This window comes from Thunnus thynnus, chromosome 5, assembly GCF_963924715.1.
Source record: "Thunnus thynnus chromosome 5, fThuThy2.1, whole genome shotgun sequence".
Taxonomy (NCBI): domain Eukaryota; kingdom Metazoa; phylum Chordata; class Actinopteri; order Scombriformes; family Scombridae; genus Thunnus; species Thunnus thynnus.
In genome coordinates, this window is record NC_089521.1 from 34,112,215 (window position 1) to 34,130,159 (window position 17,945).

General features: G+C 37.8%; 1 protein-coding gene across 4 annotated transcripts in view; it reads right to left on the reverse strand.

Moving 5' to 3' along the window:
* ptprz1a (protein tyrosine phosphatase receptor type Z1a) overlaps nt 1-17,945 on the reverse strand; it is a 113,173-nt gene that overhangs the window by 49,666 nt on the left and 45,562 nt on the right. For all 4 annotated transcript variants that reach the window (XM_067590895.1, XM_067590894.1, XM_067590896.1 and 1 more), the window contains exons 3-8: nt 14,582-14,761; nt 11,393-11,544; nt 10,771-10,866; nt 6,502-6,568; nt 6,264-6,421; nt 2,341-2,491 (exon numbers count right to left, since the gene is read on the reverse strand). In XM_067590895.1, the coding sequence (XP_067446996.1) occupies nt 2,341-2,491; nt 6,264-6,421; nt 6,502-6,568; nt 10,771-10,866; nt 11,393-11,544; nt 14,582-14,761 (804 nt within the window). The remainder of the gene's footprint in view (nt 1-2,340; nt 2,492-6,263; nt 6,422-6,501; nt 6,569-10,770; nt 10,867-11,392; nt 11,545-14,581; nt 14,762-17,945) is intronic.

Below are 17,945 nucleotides of genomic sequence, written 5' to 3' on the forward strand. Positions count from 1 at the left end.
TTTCACTCTGATTTTCTACTATCTTCACCTAACTTCACCTGGACTCCTCAGCATTAGTGTAATTACAGCGTTTGGAACTGCTTTTGCAGGCTTGGCTTAGCTCAGAGGCTAAAATAATGTTTTAGAATACAATAAATAGTCTTTCAAACTATTTATTCAGCCAATAATAACAGTTTAAATATAATGCTAATAATATGAAATTCACTGAGCATGAGTAATCTGACTGTAAGGGGTTCTGGGACCTTTATCTCACTCTCTCAGAGGGTCTAAGGTCGATGGCGGGGTGATTTAATTTCAACCTCCTAATTAGATGTGATGCGAGTGTAACTGACAACACAAATCAGCTTTTACAAACAACTTTTTCCAGTGGACATCTGAGCTGCGAACAGATATAAATAACTCTTCAGATCATAAACACCAAACGATACACTGGTCTCCGATACCAGAACAAGCGCTCCCAAAACCCCCCAGATCAATACCACTTCATTAATAATTATCGAGTAGAACCAGCATGCGGCGTGAAAATCGATGGTCAACCGAGTCACCCGTCCTCCCGCTGTCAGCGAGCTTCTATTTAGGTCACTGCGGTTCTATTCTTACCCTGCTGTCGTTTTATTCTCCATCATTTGCGATGCACTCGTCTCTGAGATCCATTTAGACTTTAATTAGCATTAAGCAGGTATTCTACACTCAGGCTGAGGTCTAAAACCAAGCTGCATTAATGAGGAACATTAATGTGTGTTGCAATTAAATAGAATAGAACTTATACTAATAAAATAAGTATAAAACCACGATATTTATAAGATAAACACTCGATGCAATCCAATACAACAGCTCCGCCGTAAATTCTACTTTTACGAAGCATTTTCAGTTTTTGTTGACATTGACAGAAAGGTGATAATTCTACTTTATGTTTAGTATTGAGGTCGTAGTGGGTGGTTTTGTACTGGAGTGTGTTATATTGAAAGTGTTCCTAATATTTTGTCCCCCTCATGTCCATTAATGGGGTGGACGAACGCTTGTACCTTTGACTTTTTAATCAAAGAACTAGATATTTCTCTATTCTCTCGTCCAGTGTACATCCTCACTATGGTTTACTTAGATTTATTAGATTTTATTTTGATCTTGGACTAAGATATATGGATATACTTTAGGCAAAACTCTGTGTTATCTCTGAGATAAAGGACGAGTTCACAAATGTGTCTTAAACCAACAGTCAGGAGCCCAAATGAACATTGAAACCTGTTTTTCTTGCTGTAATCATTCCTCCTGTTCATACTGACCATTAGAAGATCCCTTCATAATGACCTTACAATGGAAGTGATGGAGGACAAAATCCACAGTCCTCCTTCTGTGCAAAAATGTATTTAAAGTTTATCTGAAGCTAATATGAAGCTTCAGCGTCCAAATGAGTCAAATCAAGTAGATATCTTTCAACGTTACAGTCTTTTTAGTGCCAAAGTTCCTCTTTTTGTTACTATACTTCCACCTGCAGCTCAACAGGGAAACACTGTCCGAGGAAACACAAAGAGGGAATTTGATGCTAAAAAGACTGTAAATGTGTCAGATATCCACTTGATATGACTAACTCAGACTGATGAAGCTGAATAGAAGCTTCACACAGACTTTTAAATGACTGTGTGGAAACACTGTGGATTTTGGCTCCATCACTTCCATTGAAAGCACATTTGAAGGATCTTTTAATATCCAGTATGAACAGGAGGAATGATTACAGCGAGGAAAACCTCTTTCACTGTTACTATGGACACCTGACTGTAGGCACACTTAAAGAATAGTGAATCTACCCTTTAAACATATTCTACAGGAAAAAAAACTGTTTTGCTGTATGAACTTTAATGCTTCTGCAGATTTCACTAAACTAATACACATGAAAAGATCAGTGACGTTACAGAGGAAATGTCTTTGGCGCTTTCTTCAAACACTTCTGACAAATTGAATGCATTCAGTGCCGCTTTACAAGAGGGGAACAGGCAAAATTGATAAATTGAGAGCACATACTAGTTGTTTTTTTCCTCCGTGGCCTCTTCTGGACTCTGTAGTCACACATTTTCAGTACTAATGATTTAACTGGAAAAGTTTCATGCTGCTCTAAACTGTAGAAGAGCTCAACTGTGAGTCATGTAACATCGTCAATGAGAAAAACAAAGACTTTTTTACTTTTTTACATTTTTAACCTCACTAATGGAACCTCGCTCTTAATCCCACAATTATGTTTTCTGATGTGTCCCAAATATTACATAAAATATAAATATTACAACCCCACAGGGCCGCTGATGTGGCTGCCGCCTGTGATGTAAATGAAGAGTTTTAGATACGTACCTGGTGTGAGGACCTCCTCGGTGCCGGTGTAGGAGGAGAACACCTGTCCCATGAACTGCTGCTGCTGCTCCCTGTAGTTGTTCTGCAGGTAGTCCATCAGCATGACGTATCCGGCCTGCTGCATCGTCATCACCTCGCAGAACATCTCCAGCTGCCACACAGGAAGCACAACAACACCGTCAGCTCCTAATAACAGCATGACGCTCTGAATAACAGCGGCGAGTCTTACTGAGGAACCAGGAGCCGATCACATGATATGAATCACGCTGATTGATCATTTTATTTCCAACAGTGACAACATTATTGTAAATGAATGAAAGAAACCGTAAGCAGTGTTGGAAAATCTTCTCTCAAAACACGATTAATGAATCTTTCCATCACTCAATGCTAAAAATAGTTATATAATAGTAAAATAATAGTAATATATAGAAATAAATAATAGCAGTACCAGTTTAATTGCATTCTCTTTTACATGCTGGTTCTTTGTTTCAACACTTGGATTTTAAGCTACAGCAGAGCTACAGTAGTTAACTAGAGGAACTTGAGAAGTGTGTAACTATTAAAGCTACTTCAGAAAAACTAATTTTATTTTGTCTTTTTGACAAAATCCAGACCAAAGCTGGATCCCCAACAGAGCAAAGAGGCTCCAAAAGCCCAGATTTACTCCCTATCATCTGATTAATCATATATTTATTAACCCTCCTGTTGTCCTCCGGTCAAATTTGACCCGTTTTCAAATGTTTTTATATCAGAAATGTGGATTTCTTTCATCTAATTGCCTGAAAATCGCATGGATGGTTCCATACCAAACACTTTGAAAGTAAAAGTAATGATCACTACTTTCACTGAATTTTAGGTGTTTTATTAAAATTTATAGCATCTGTGGACTTTTGTCCTCCGGAGTCAAAATTGACCCGGGAGGACAAAGACAACAGGAGGGTTAAACATTTGCAGCACTCTGACAGATCCTCCATCCTTCATCTTGTGGTCCTGGTCTTGAAGAGGGACTCTGTGTCAGAATCTAGTTTTAATAGTTTTAGTTTATATAGAGGTGTTGTAAAGTTGTATTTTATCAAACTGCACGCAGGAAGCTGAGGGAGAGGTAATATTACTGCATCATAGGAGTGTAACAGCTGCAACCAGCTATATCTTTATTATCAATGAATCTGATAATTTCTTACTTTAATAGAGAATTGATACTTCAGTGTATTAAATGTCATTAAATGTTTTTTTCTGACCAACAATCAAAAACCTAAAGATGATGAATTAAGTTTTGTGGAGAACTAGCAGATATTCACATGTGAGAAGCTGATACCAGTGAACTTTTGCTTAAAAAATATTGCTAATTAGTTTTTGTCAATCGACTAATCAATTAATCATCTGATCATTTCAGTTCTAGAGTACTACCATGTATAGTGGTGGCCAACAGCTGTTTAAAAAACAGCACTAAACACTTTTCCTAGTTTGTCCGAGGACTCAGTGTAGTAGAGTCTTTATATATATGAATAAATAAACAAATAAATAGACTAATTAAAGGAGATTATTTCTAAAATGTAGCCATATTTTATCAGACCAGTTCATTACTGGTTCGGCTCTGCACATGAGATTTGTTGACAATAAGTAAAAAACGTAGAAATCACCAGAAACATCCTTTAAATCACAATAAACACATCAAAGTGACTCTCGATGTCTTTTATAACAGCACCACTAAAATAAAGTGTAAATCATTCACATCACACTGCAGCAGTTTGGAAGTGAATGAGCCTTAAATCTTGCTGGAATAGTCCTTTAACCTGCGTTCTACCTGCGTACCTGCTCAGGTGAGTCACTTCCCTCCAGTTACACAACACTCATCATGTGACTCACACAGCAGCAGCGGAGCCCATTAAGACCATTTACGGTAGTTAAAGTCGTGACTTTAAACTATTAGTTGCTGGAATGTAGACCAGCAGAGACACGTCATGGGGGTTTGGACAAAACCTGGAAATCCTTGAAGACCTGGAACAGCTAGCATATATATATGACTGCCCTTACAGGGATCAATACATTTGTTTTAAATTGAACTGAATAAAGTGTAACAGGATAATGTAAATGAGCTGAATCTGTCTTCATTAACTTGGCTCTGATGACTCATTTTATGTCTTTATTAGAAAAGAATAGCCCTGAGTGACACAAATTAGAGCTGCGACGATTACTCAATTAATCAATTAGCTGCCAGCCAATAAATTAATCTCCACCTATTGTGTGGACTGTTGGTCGGGACAAAACAATACATTGGAGGAGGTCATCTTGAGGCTTTAGGAAACAGTGATCGACATGTTTCTGACATTTTATGGACCAAAAAACTAACAGATTAATCAAGAAGATAATCAAAAGATTAACTGATAATGAAAACAGTCGTTAGTTGCAGCCGTTGATGGACAAAACCAGCCGGAGGTTCTGTGTGCACGTTCAGCGCTTACATCATGACAGGATGATTGAAACGGTAACGTGTTGTGTGAATTAACATGATGTACAGGATTAATAAAGTTGTACAAACATGAGTGTGTGTGTGTGTGTGTGTGTGTGTGTGTGTGTGTGTGTGTGTGTGGCCTCCTGGCTTATGACAGCTGTGTGTTCAGAGAGAAAGATCTGACGTCTGAGCCTCAGCAGGCGTCACACTGCAACCTTTTTGTTGAAAACCTTTTGTGTGTGTGTGTGTGTGTGTGTGTGTGTGTGTGTGTGTGTGTTTTCACATATTAGTGCACATATCTGTGTGTGTGTGTGTGTGTGTGTGTGTGTGCATCAGTTTGTTTCGGCTTAAACACCGTAAAGATCTTTTGTGAGCCAATAGTTGTTTGATGTAATGACTGCCTATGTATGGCTGTCAATCACAAGTAGCCCGAGGGCAGTCACTCACACACACACTCACACACACACACACACACACACACACACACACACACACTACAGGCCTGTTGACAGCCTGTTGACAGCCTCGCCCCAGTACTTGTGTGTTTTCCTGAGCTCTGGTATGATAATTCCTCCTTTCAGTTCCTTGAACATGTTTCTTAAAAGGTTGTTTACAGACATTTCTGTAATTGTGTCACTTTGGTTTTTTTCATTTTGAACAAAACCCAAAAGCTGACGTCTGGTTCTTAATGGATCACACCGGCGGTTATGTTTAGTTTGTGCCTGAAGAAGATCAGATTGATCCAAACGTTGCACAGCGACAGTAAAATAAAGAAGCGTTTTTCATTGTTGATTGTTTATCAGTTTCACCAGTTTTTATATTGATTTCTTTCCTTACAGGTGTGTCTGTTGGTTTCAATTCATTTCTTTGAAAATCAGCTTGGAGACAAGTAAAACTTATTTGGCATTCTGCAGGTAATCCATCTTTATTCTGTGTTAAATGCTGATACACTTCCTACTGTAGGAACGCTTGCTATTTAGATTAACGGTTTATATGTTTGCATCTCCAACATGTGCTTTAGTGTATGAACATCCTGCATTTGTATTACATGGAGACTTTGTATTTTAGTATTTTTAAGGAGGTTTTAGGCTTTTACATGTTAAGAAATGATTAAATAAAAGATGGATAAAACAATTACCTGTCCACATGAAACAAAAAATACACTGCTGGGTTTTCTTATAGATCTTGTTGGTGTTACTATTGAAGGTTAATTGATTGTCTATTATAGTATCTAAGTACTTATAAGACTCCACAATGTCCACCTGATCACAGTGTCTCCAGGAGAGGAATGGTGACGTCTAAAATCTGGTTTTTGTCACATTTGGTTTGAAAAAAGGCTTCTTGATACCAAACTGAAAAGTTATTGACAACAGGACTGTAGGACAGTTCATCATTGTGCAACAGGCTCAAATTTAACAATGTGATGGTTTTCAAAGTCACTGCGATTTATTAAAAATGCTGCGTTTCTCACCTGTTCGTCAGAGATGGTCACAGTGTTCTTGAAGACGATCCACTCGACCGTCTCGCTGCAGGGCGGCGTGGTCAGAGAGCCGTTGTAGATGAAATATTTCTCCGTAGAGTTCGGGAGGAGACCTTGCGGTGCGAAGGGCAAAACCTCGGAGCTCTTTCCTGGAGGGCAGACGAGACGAGTTGAGTAAAACGCAACAGAAGAAGAAGAGAAGAGACAGAAGAAGAGGAAGCTGACGTACCGTATCTGCTCACGCTGTTGATACCGTCTATGATGGCGGCGTAGTTCACGTTGTCTTCATCACTCGTCTGTGAGGAGGAAAAAAAAACATAATTACCTTTTATAGACTCTGAAACTGATGCCTTGCAGAGTTTAACACAGACCAGGTTCAACATTAGTAGGTTAGAAATCAATATTTACACATAGATGTGGTTATAAAACATACAGAATCACATAAAGAAAGTTACATTACAGCAGAAGAATTTGGCTTTAACCTCACATTTAAATCCTGAATCAAGCTGACTGAAGTTAAAGCAGTTAGAGGAAACTACAGCTGTAATTATTTGTAACTTTGGGCTGTAGTAGAAACATCGAAGGGTGACGTTCATCACCTGAACCTGAACAGGAGATCAGCTTAGAAATCTACCAGAGTTTTCTCTGTCATCTTGGTCCATCAGTGGTGGAAAATAACTGAGTACATTTACTCAAGTACCGTACAAAAGTACAAGTTTGAGGTACTTGTACTTTACTTGAGTATTTCCATGTGATGCTACTTTCTACATTTCAGAGGGAAATATTGTACTTTCTACTCCACTACATTTATTTGACAGCTTTAGTTACTTTTCAGATGAAGATTTGACACAATGGATAATATAACAAGCTTTTAAAATACAACACATTGTTAAAGATGAAACCAGTGGTTTCCAACCTTTTTGGCTTTTGACGTCTTACAAAAAGCAGTGTGTAGTCGGGGTCACATTTCACATGTCTATGAGTTGTTAACAGCTCCACCAAATAGTGATTTTTCCCTCTAAACTTCTCACATGCTTTCATTTCAATAAATGTTCAAATGATCCAATATTTCAGCAAAAATCAAAGATTAGAGAAAAAGTCCAAAAACTGAAAACAGATTTGTGTATCAGAACTTTGTTTTTTCTTCTTTCCTCTCCCATTAATCATCTCACCACCCCTCAGATTTATCTGCTGACCCTTTGGAGGGGCCCGACCCCTAGGTTGGGAACCACTGGACTAAACTAGCTAACTGTATATAAAGTAGTGTAAACTAGCTCCACCTCCAGCAGCTACAACAGTAACATGCTGCTCTAACACTGATGCTTCACTATTAATAATCTAATGATGTCATATATAATAATATATCAGTCAGAGGGACCAAACCACTACTTTTACTGCAATACTTTAACTACATCAAGCTCATAATACTTATGTACTTTTACTGCAATACTTTAACTACATCAAGCTCATAATACTTATGTACTTTTACTGCAATACTTTAACTACATCAAGCTCATAATACTTATGTACTTTTACTGCAATACTTTAACTACATCAAGCTCATAATACTTATGTACTTTTACTGTAGAAGGATTTTTCATGCAGGACTTTTACTTGTAATGGAGTATTTTTTCATTGTTGTATTGGTACTTTTACTTAAGTAAAGGATCTGAATATTTCTTCCATCACTATTGTCTACACACATGAATATCATTGGAAGTCAAAGTTAAAGGACTGTGCTCAGTGAAAGTTAAGCTAAATAAAAGTGGAATAATGGTACCACTTTTTTAAAGCATTATTTCTTTCACAATGGAAAGAGAAAGTAGGTAGGTAAAAAAAAAAAGGGGGAATGACATATGATAAAACCTCCAGGCCAGATTCAAACACAAGACTTTCAGGTTATATAACAGGTGCCTTTTCAACGACAAAGCCACCAGACTCCTTGCAACATGAATTTTGGAAAGTTAAAAATGTCCTAAGGAAGGCCAAGTTACCTGCCAAAGCAGCTGGCAGAGCACAAAAACAAAATTCACCAGCTTTTTTTGTGTTGGCTGGTAGTTTTCCCACCCTGCTTTCCACCCAACCTGCAGTCCACAAAACACACACACACACAGCCTGGAGCTTCACATCAGACGTTCTTCTGAGTTTCGTTCCAACATGGCCTCTGTTGGTTCGAACATGCCAACGCAGCCGGAGGCAACATGACTACACAAAGCAGAGCGCAGGAAAAGACAGACAAGTATGCATGACGGTCGGTACGAACCCCTGGCATCGAGCATGAAAACACTGTCAAGAGCTCGAAAAAGATTCCCGAGCCAAAATATGAATCAAACTGTTCAAACACACTGCAGTCACTGAGGTATAACCGCTGTACGCTGGTGATACTTCTGCAGTGACTCTGATTCACTTCCTCAGTTCAACTTTTTCCTCCCCAACAAGAAGTCATCACTAAAGTCATCTTCTCTGCTTTAAACCTGCCAACTTTCAGCATCTCAGATACACTTTCTGGAATGACTCAAGTCTGTACATACAAAAATAGAGTATAATTTCGAGGTACTTGTACTTTACTGGAGTATTTCCATGTGATGCTACTTTCTACATTTCAGAGGGAAATATTGTACTTTCTACTCCACTACATTTATTTGACAGCTTTAGTTACTTTTCAGATGAAGATTTGACACAATGGATAATATAACAAGCTTTTAAAATACAACACATTGTTAAAGATGAAACCAGTGGTTTCCAACCTTTTTGGCTTTTGACGTCTTACAAAAAGCAGTGTGTAGTCGGGGTCACATTTCACATGTCTATGAGTTGTTAACAGCTCCACCAAATAGTGAACTTCTCACATGGTTTTGTTCAGTGCTGAAGGAGGTAAAATTATCCAATATGTCATAAAACAAAGAAAAGATGCTGTCCAAAGTCCAAAAACTGAAAACAGATTTGTGCATCAGAACTTTGTTTTTAATCTGAAAACTAACTAAAGCTGTAAGATAAATGTAGCAGAGGAGTAAGTATAATATTTCCCTCTGAAATGTAGTTTTTTACATTGCTGTATTGGTACTTTTACTTAAGTAAAGGATCTGAGTACTTGTTCCACCACTGCTGTTCACACAATGCTTAGCTAAGATCCTCATTAGTTTACAACTGTTGTTCCAGATTTAGAACTCAGAAAGTGGAAAATCCAGTTCATTAGCCCAGAGCTAACTGAGACAGCATCCCTGATGTGCATCCTGTATAGCCCAAAGATAGAAAAAAAGTGCATATTATTTGGAAGACATTAATCCTGACCTTAATGTAATGTAAACCCTGAGTTTGAGTTCAGCTAACAGTTGAGTCTGGTTCAAGTTAGCTACCAGCTCAAATAAACATCCAACTCAAACAAAGTGGTTCAGTATAGATAACGCTTTAAGTAGCTGTTAAAGGAGTTTGGCTCATGTTTAAGGTTGCAACTAATTATTATTTTCATTATCGATTAATTTGTCCATTATTTTCACGATTTATTGATTAGTTGTTTGATCCACAAAAAGTCACAAAATGGTGAAAAATGTCGATCAGTGTTTCTCAAAGTCCAAGACGACGTCCTCTAATGTCTTGTTTTGTCTACAACCCAAATATATTCAGTTCACTGTCATAGAGACTAAAGAAACCAGAAAATATTCACATTTAAGAAGCTGGAATCAGAGAATTTGGATATTGTCTTCTTAAAAATGACTCAAAACGATGAATCGATTCTCAAAATAGTTGGTGAATCTTTGCAGCTCTACTAATGTTAGCTAAAAGTCCAGTGTAGCTGGTAAAATAAGAGTGGTTCGTGTCTCTCCCTCCTTCTTTCTCTCTCAACCCAACTGGTCAAGGCAGATGTCCGCCCACCTAGAGTCCAGTTCTGTTCAAGGTTTCTTCCCATTAAAGGGGAGTTTTTCCTTCGCTGTCGCCAAGTGCTGCTTATGGGGGAATGTTCTCTGTAAATTAAAGAGTTCAGTCTAGACTCTATGTGAAAAGTGCCCTGAGATGACTTCTGTTGTGATTTGGCGTCATATAAATAAAACAGACTTGACTTTCAGAGAGTTAACAGTTTAGTTTAGCTGTAAACCAGTCACTTCAATTTAGTTTAAACTTTACCAGGTATCAATACTGATTTTGTTAAGTGACGGTTATCAGCTAAAAAAAGGTTTAATTCAGGTTAACTTCAAGTTTTGGTCCTGGTTAAGTTAAGTTAAATCTCCTCTCCAGGAGATGATTTGTTGTTGTGAGTTGGGAAATGAGCCCAGTGTGGAATTTAAATGTAAATGTAATTTTTACATTGTCGACCACTTTACTTTCTACCACAAACTACTTCCTCTGCTCCATCTCTGCAAACATCCAGAGCACAGAATAGGTCATTTGCCTTTTAATTCATACTTAACTGTTATGGGAGAGAAATGACAGTCAAGCCTATAAACAGGCCTCAGTGTTATCAGGATATCTGATTAACTGTCACCCACACAGACGCGCTCACCTCAAACAGCACGGCGAGCGCTGTGATTCTGCCTCCGGCCTTGATGGTTTCATCTAAAGAGTCGAAGCGATGAGCCTCATAACAGTAGATCTGCATCTATTGGAGCAAACAGAAATATGTTAAGCTACACAAACACCAGCAAGTCCAGTCATGTGTCACTAGAGATAAGCTGAGCTTTCAAATATGCTTCTGTTCTGTAGTTGCTGAGCTCCATGTTAAGGGTTGTGGTTATGTCAGCAACAAGCTAACGTTTAGAGAGTTTCCACTCCTGCTATTATTCTCTCTGTAAACATTAATGACTGAGCAATAATATACAATATGTATAAGTTTACTGAGTTAAAACAACTGAGTCTTAGAACTTTATCTTTATCTTGATGTGTCGAATAAAATGGATTTTTATGGCTGAGTCAGTGCAAACCACAGAGCTACAGATCTGAACCTTGTTTGACATATAATTGATTAATTTGAATATAATTAGGACCCGGGATTTGGTTACTAGTAGGAACTACATGGACCCGCCAAACAGCTCCAGTTATGTTCACACTGGAAACAATAAAAGCAAAAGCTCGCTATCTGAAAGTATCTTTACGGATACTGAGCTCCGTGTTTTAAGATGTCTCACCTCTAGAGGGAATTTGACTCCATCCAGACTGTGTTCGGAGCCCTCCGAGGAGGCGTTGCAGCGCCCCCAGTGGAAGGTGATGCGCCCGACTTTGAACTTTGACCTGAGGCCTCCTCCGCTGACATAGAAGTCTCCGTCCACATCCACCGCCACTGGAAACAGAGAAGACACAGATTGTATGGAGACTGAATGAATTTCATGCTGCATTTTGAATTTTTTTTTTCATTTTTTAGAATTTTAATTCTTCTAGTTTTAGTTGTTTTTTTAAAAAAAAAGTATATTTATATGCTCAAATAACAAGACAAAAATCTCATAATGCAATAAAGGAGTAAAAAAAAGGATTGTGCTGTTGAAATTTTAAAAACCCCCAAAAAGGCTTATAAAGAAATCTCACTAAAAATGGAAAAAAAAGAAGCAACAATATCTAAAATTAAAGTTTATCAAAAAAAGAAAATAAATATATACACATTAGCACAAAGATACAGAAGAATATTGAAAAAAGACAAAAAAACACAGAAAAAATAAGTATAATTAACAATAATATCTGCCAACAATAAAACACAATCTCTAATAATAAGATTAGCATATTATACAACTGATGAAAAATATAACTAGGAGAAAGAAAGAAATCCACAACATAAAAACCATTATGATTTTTACAACTCAATTTTTCATCAAGTAAAACTACCAAAAAGTCCTGTAGATGAGACCTGAAACATGGAGTTAATTCCAATGAAAAGGTAAGAATTAGATATTCACCAGTAGTAGAAGAAGTACTGAGATCCTTTACTTAAGTAAAAGTACCAACACAGTAATGTAAAAATACTCCATTATAAGTAAAAGTCATGCAAGAAAAATCCTACTACAGTAAAAGTACATAAGTATTATGAGCTTGATGTAGTTAAAGTATGGCAGTAAAAGTACATAAGTATTATGAGCTTGATGTAGTTAAAGTATTGCAGTAAAAGTACATAAGTATTATGAGCTTGATGTAGTTAAAGTATTGCAGTAAAAGTACATAAGTATTATGAGCTTGATGTAGTTAAAGTATTGCAGTAAAAGTACATAAGTATTATGAGCTTGATGTAGTTAAAGTATTGCAGTAAAAGTAGTGGTTTGGTCCCTCTGACTGATATATTATTATATATGACATCATTAGATTATTAATAGTGAAGCATCAGTGTTAGAGCAGCATGTTACTGTTGTAGCTGCTGGAGGTGGAGCTAGTTTACACTACTTTATATACAGTTAGCTAGTTTAGTCCAGTGGTTCCCAACCTAGGGGTCGGGCCCCTCCAAAGGGTCAGCAGATAAATCTGAGGGGTCGTGAGATGATTAATGGGAGAGGAGGAACTGGAGGTGGAGCTAGTTTGATAGCATCAAATAGAAATAACAAAGTAAAGTACAAGTACCTAAAAATTGTTAGGTAAAAGTTAGGTTTATTAACATTTAATTTAACCATTTTTGTCTGTAAGTGCTGGAAAATATTTATATGAAATAAATAAGCAAAAGAAACAGGAACATAGATGTTGAAACAAAGATGCTGTGACCATCAATCATGTAGATGAAGAACAAAAGGAGCCAAATTAGTTTAATAAAATTCTACAAACTTTTCCACCCAGATAAAATCTGTCTGTGGATTTTAAAGCTTTTGACCACAACACAGCCCAACCTCTCACTGAAACTGATGGATTATAAATGTAAAGAAGATCAGAAGACTTGTACATCTGATAATACTCCACCAACACCTGTATCAGACTCATCCAACAATGATTCAATCAACAAGAGGATCTTCTTTAGGTCGGTCTTTGTTTGACCCAACAAAAGGTTCCCTTGAGGATTCTTTGATGGTCTAAATAAAGGCCCTTTCATCTTCTATACTATACTGTACATCTCATCCACCACCTTGAAAGGATAAGGAGCGTGTGACTTATTTTTCTTGTGAATGCGCTCACGAAACCCGGTCTTCAATGTCTGTAAAGTCATCGATCAACTGAACACTTGCGTCCTCGTCAGTTTGAGGCCTGTGTTTGCTTTTGGTGCGTTTTCATTCTTTCCAGCGCTTTCATCTGTATGTGGTTGGTCTCATTACTGTTCTCTTTGCTGTCTGCGGTCTGTATTATTATGCTTTCATTTAACCCGCTGTCTAAAATCCAATTTCCTCTCAAGGGAGGACAAATATTGACTCAACTTGTCGTTGATTCAGTCGTGTTGAAAAGTTTATAAAAAAGGCACGGAGCGATCCATACGCTCCGTCCATCATCTCTCTTTTTTTAAAACTGAACTCGTGCATTTGTGGCTGTGTATGCTCCTGACAGGCCGAGAGCTTTATAAAGAGTTTGTATGGATGGCAGTCTGTGCCTTGAACCTACACTGGGCCCATTTGTGTGCTGATAAAAACAGGTTTAAGTACTGTCGGCCTGAATCGTGCTCAGATTGTCCACCAAACATCTCCATTAATAAAAGCCTTTGGTGCAGCTGGCGACCGAACAACAACCACAACAGAGTGCTTCTTATTTTCGCTGAGAGTCCCGTTGCTAAGAAGCGCTGGACTCGTCTGTTTGGAGCTTTTCGAAAGGCGAGGCGGGATCTCTCTCTCTCTCTCTCTCTCTCTCTTGTCTACAATTTCACTTAACAATTGCCTTGAATGCACACTGTAGGTTATTGTGTTTCACGCCACTTAGAGAGAGGAAATATATAAAAGGCTCTCAATCCTGTCAAATGAGGAACTGGTAACTGTATCCTTTATAAACAGGACACCGCTGTATGAGAAAAGGCTTTATCGCTCAGTATCTGTCCAGGAGAAACTGTCATTAGAAAAAAAAAAAACAGAAGGTCAACACTTTGGAAGAGAAAGAGGGACAAAGAGGAGGAGAAAGGAAATAAAAAAAGAAAATAGATGGTTTTAGTTTGTACCTTAAAGTGCCACTAACGGCCGCTAGCTGCTCCAACTGACTCCCATTCAAAAAGCCTCAACGTCTCTCTAGAAATACTGAGTCAATCATTGTTTTCAACGAGTCATTCTGGTCTTAATCTCTAAATTCAGGTCCTCTAATACATTTGCTGACGATTTGAAGACTTACAGTAGCTTTGATGTCTGCTGTGCAGGCGTTGATTGACAGTTGGCTCACCTGCTACAGACACATATGTGCTTTACCTAAAATGACAACCAGTAACCGATTGTTCTCACCAGTCTTGCCATCGTTCTTGATGGTCGTGCCGTCGGTCGTCAGGCTCTCCCAGCCGTCGAACCTCAGCTTCTGGTACTGCAGCTTCACCTGGGACAGGTTCTCTTCGATGTTGATGGGAGACTGCTTGGCGTTGCTGCAGGATGGAAACTTCTTGGCCCAGTTGTTTTGGTTTAATGTTCCTGGAGGACAGACAGAAACAAGTGTTCAGATGAAGCTGTTTTTTTTTTTTTTGTGGAAAGCTCCAACATCAAAAAGGATTTAAGAGTTAGCTTCCAAAAAAGTCAGAACAGCAACAACCTTAGCAACGAGGGCTATGGAGGTGACGGCCGTTTATAAGCATGTGTGACCATCTCATGTCAGGTTGAAGCCAGGGAGCATTTCTACATATCTCCATCTCAAGTTGTGAAACTTTGACCATGTTTAGCACAGACATCTGACTTCATAACAGCATATAATTAAGAGAAAAATCACAAAAAGCATACACAACAATCTCGATCTCTTGTTTAGAATTTGACAGCTGGACGGTAAGAACATTTTAATGAGTAAATGAAACAGAAATAGTAAAAGCTATATGTGTATAACAAGCATTTCACTGTACAGGTGCAGATGATATTGTGCAGACTTCTCTCTCTCAGTAATTCTCCAATAACTGCTTACAGGTGTGCAGTTAATGAGCTAATAACCTCCAGCTGTTCTTCTGCTCGCCGGCTTTAACGCTAATATCAGCGCACATTTTTCTCTCTTACAGCTTTCATAAGGTCAAATAAGGTCCAATATTTTTTTTTTTTAATGTTCAAGCAGACTTTTCTGAAATACAGCCTGCAGCGTTCGGCTGCTGAAAGCGAGAGCTCAGCATCAGGTTTCTTCTTCACTTCAAACACAGAAAACAGGCTGACATGATTATTATGACATAAATACAGTATGGAAAGTGTTTCAGCCGGGAATACAAATCATCCCCCACAGAGGAGTTCATTCATGCAATCACTGTGTGTCTCAGCTGCACCTCAAACTGAACCACACACATTTAATCCAGCAGCTCATGTTCACATCAGACTGATCTACAGACTCAGGTTTTTTTTTATTTTGGGGTTTATTGAAAAATAATCTGAGCAGCATGTGAGGTTCTGTTCGTATATCCTGCAGTGTGTGTGGATTAGTTCACATCTGCTCAGAGTTACATCTCTGAGACAGTAACATTTAGGAGATGAGACGCAGAGTGGAAGCTGCTGTCTTTCTGTTTGACTTGCTGAAACTGCAGCCGAATGTCTAAAATCCAAATAAATAAACCGGAGACACAGTCGAGCATCACTTCAGTCTCATAGAAATTACATTTAAATCATACTTCATTGTTCTCCCAGTTACGTTGTGTTGTAATTTCTTTGTCATTACGACAACAGGAAACATAATTCAGCTTTCTTTTCCTGCTAAACGTCTTTGCCGTTGCAATTTATTGGTGTATAAAGTAATTTCTAAGAGACAGGGTCACTAATAAAAGTATGTTATTCTCCACTACATTGTTTAGTCGAGAAGGTTGCAAAGGAAACGTTATTGCTGCCTGGATTATGTTCACTGTTAGCATCTTTTTCAATCCAGTTAAGTGTGAAGTGCCACTTGTAAACCTGAGTATAAGTACTTTAATGAATGTAATTTTGTGAATTATATGTAAATACAATACTGTGCAAAAGCTTTATGCACTTTAGGTGTTTAGATTCTTCTCCATTATGCAACATGATTAAGGGAACCCAAACACACAGTCAGAGTCATAATGAACTATTTTCAGTGACGAGAACTTTCATAGAGTTTCTTCACCATCAGTAAGTGAAGCACTGATTCCACAAATGAGCTCATTATTTCTAATATTGATCCACCAATCAGCCCTCATGCCCTTATTAAAACTTATTCCCTCCCAGATGACAAACAATTCTCCCACCACGTTATAATAAAGGTATCGATGGCCAAAGCGCAAAAACTCCTGTCTGCAGAATTTTCTGATTGGCAGATTTCACTTTGGATGATGAGAACGAGGAAGGTTTTGCTCATATTCAGTCTGTCTGCAGGATAATCCCGCCCTTCATTGTGACAGAAAAGTCACACAACAAAACAGAAACACAACACAGAGTCTCTGGATGTGTAGAGAGGCTGCAGCACGAATCACTGAACATTCATCTCCACTGGATGAGGAAGCAAACACACTGAATTTAAGGAACCCTAGTATACTACAATATAGTAACTATTATATTTACTACATCTTTTTACCTGAAAACAAACTAAATTTTATTTTAAATTTTATTTTAATTATTAACTTAATTTAGAGCATCGTTTTGTAGAACCTCTCCCAACAAAAGCTTCTATCTGCACTTTGCGAGGCATTAATATCTAGTCCAGGGGTGTCAGACTCATTTCCACCGAGGGCCACATCAGCATCATCGTTGCCCTCAAAGAGACAGATGTAACTTTTAAATGTAACTAAATGTAATGTAAAATAAATGTAACTACTCCTTAATGTTAAATAACTGTGAATGCATTACTTATTCAAGTTACAAATATTATATATATATATATTTGCATAGATGTAAAAAAAATATGTTTGCTTGTTGCTTTGTAATTATAACATAAATCTTTTTAATTTGTCAGGTTATGACACATTACTCCATCAATCAACCATCAAACTATCCAAGAGAATAAAGAAAAATAACATCAAACACAAGTTATGACATTAACTTTGTTCAAAACTTTTTTGTCATAGTTGAGAGGGGCAGAATATTTTTGGCATCCTCAGCTCCGTGTTTGGTAGATTGTTCTCTTTGACCACAGACGCCTCAGAACACAAAAGACAGACCGGTTTTTCTCCTTGAAGCACAAACATGTTTTCTCCTTCCCATCTTTGTTGAAACTGCCTTCCGTCTGCATCAGTTTTTCTCTTTCTGGACATTTTGGGGTCATTATTTACTTGTTGGGAAAATCGCATTGATGTTGATACATTGCGGTCTAGCGGCGGGATACCGTCACTTCGTGGGTAACATAATCGGTATGCATTGTGGGAAATGTAGTTTTCCGTCAATGCCCGCTTTTGACTTCTTTTTTTTTATTATTTATTTATTTATTTATTTATTTTACAATCAGACCTTTTTCTCTCGTAGGCCACATAAAATGACGTGGCGGGCCACATTTGGCCCGCGGGCCTTGAGTTTGACACATATGACCTAATTGGTATTGTTAAACATAATATAGTAATATAGTCCAAAAACAGTGTATTAGGTATTGGGTATCCTTAACAAATAGCATTCTGCAAGAAAACTTTTTTTCAGTTTTCTCAAAAAAGTGCATTTTTCAGATCGGAAGTTTCCTCTTCGACCTTCCATA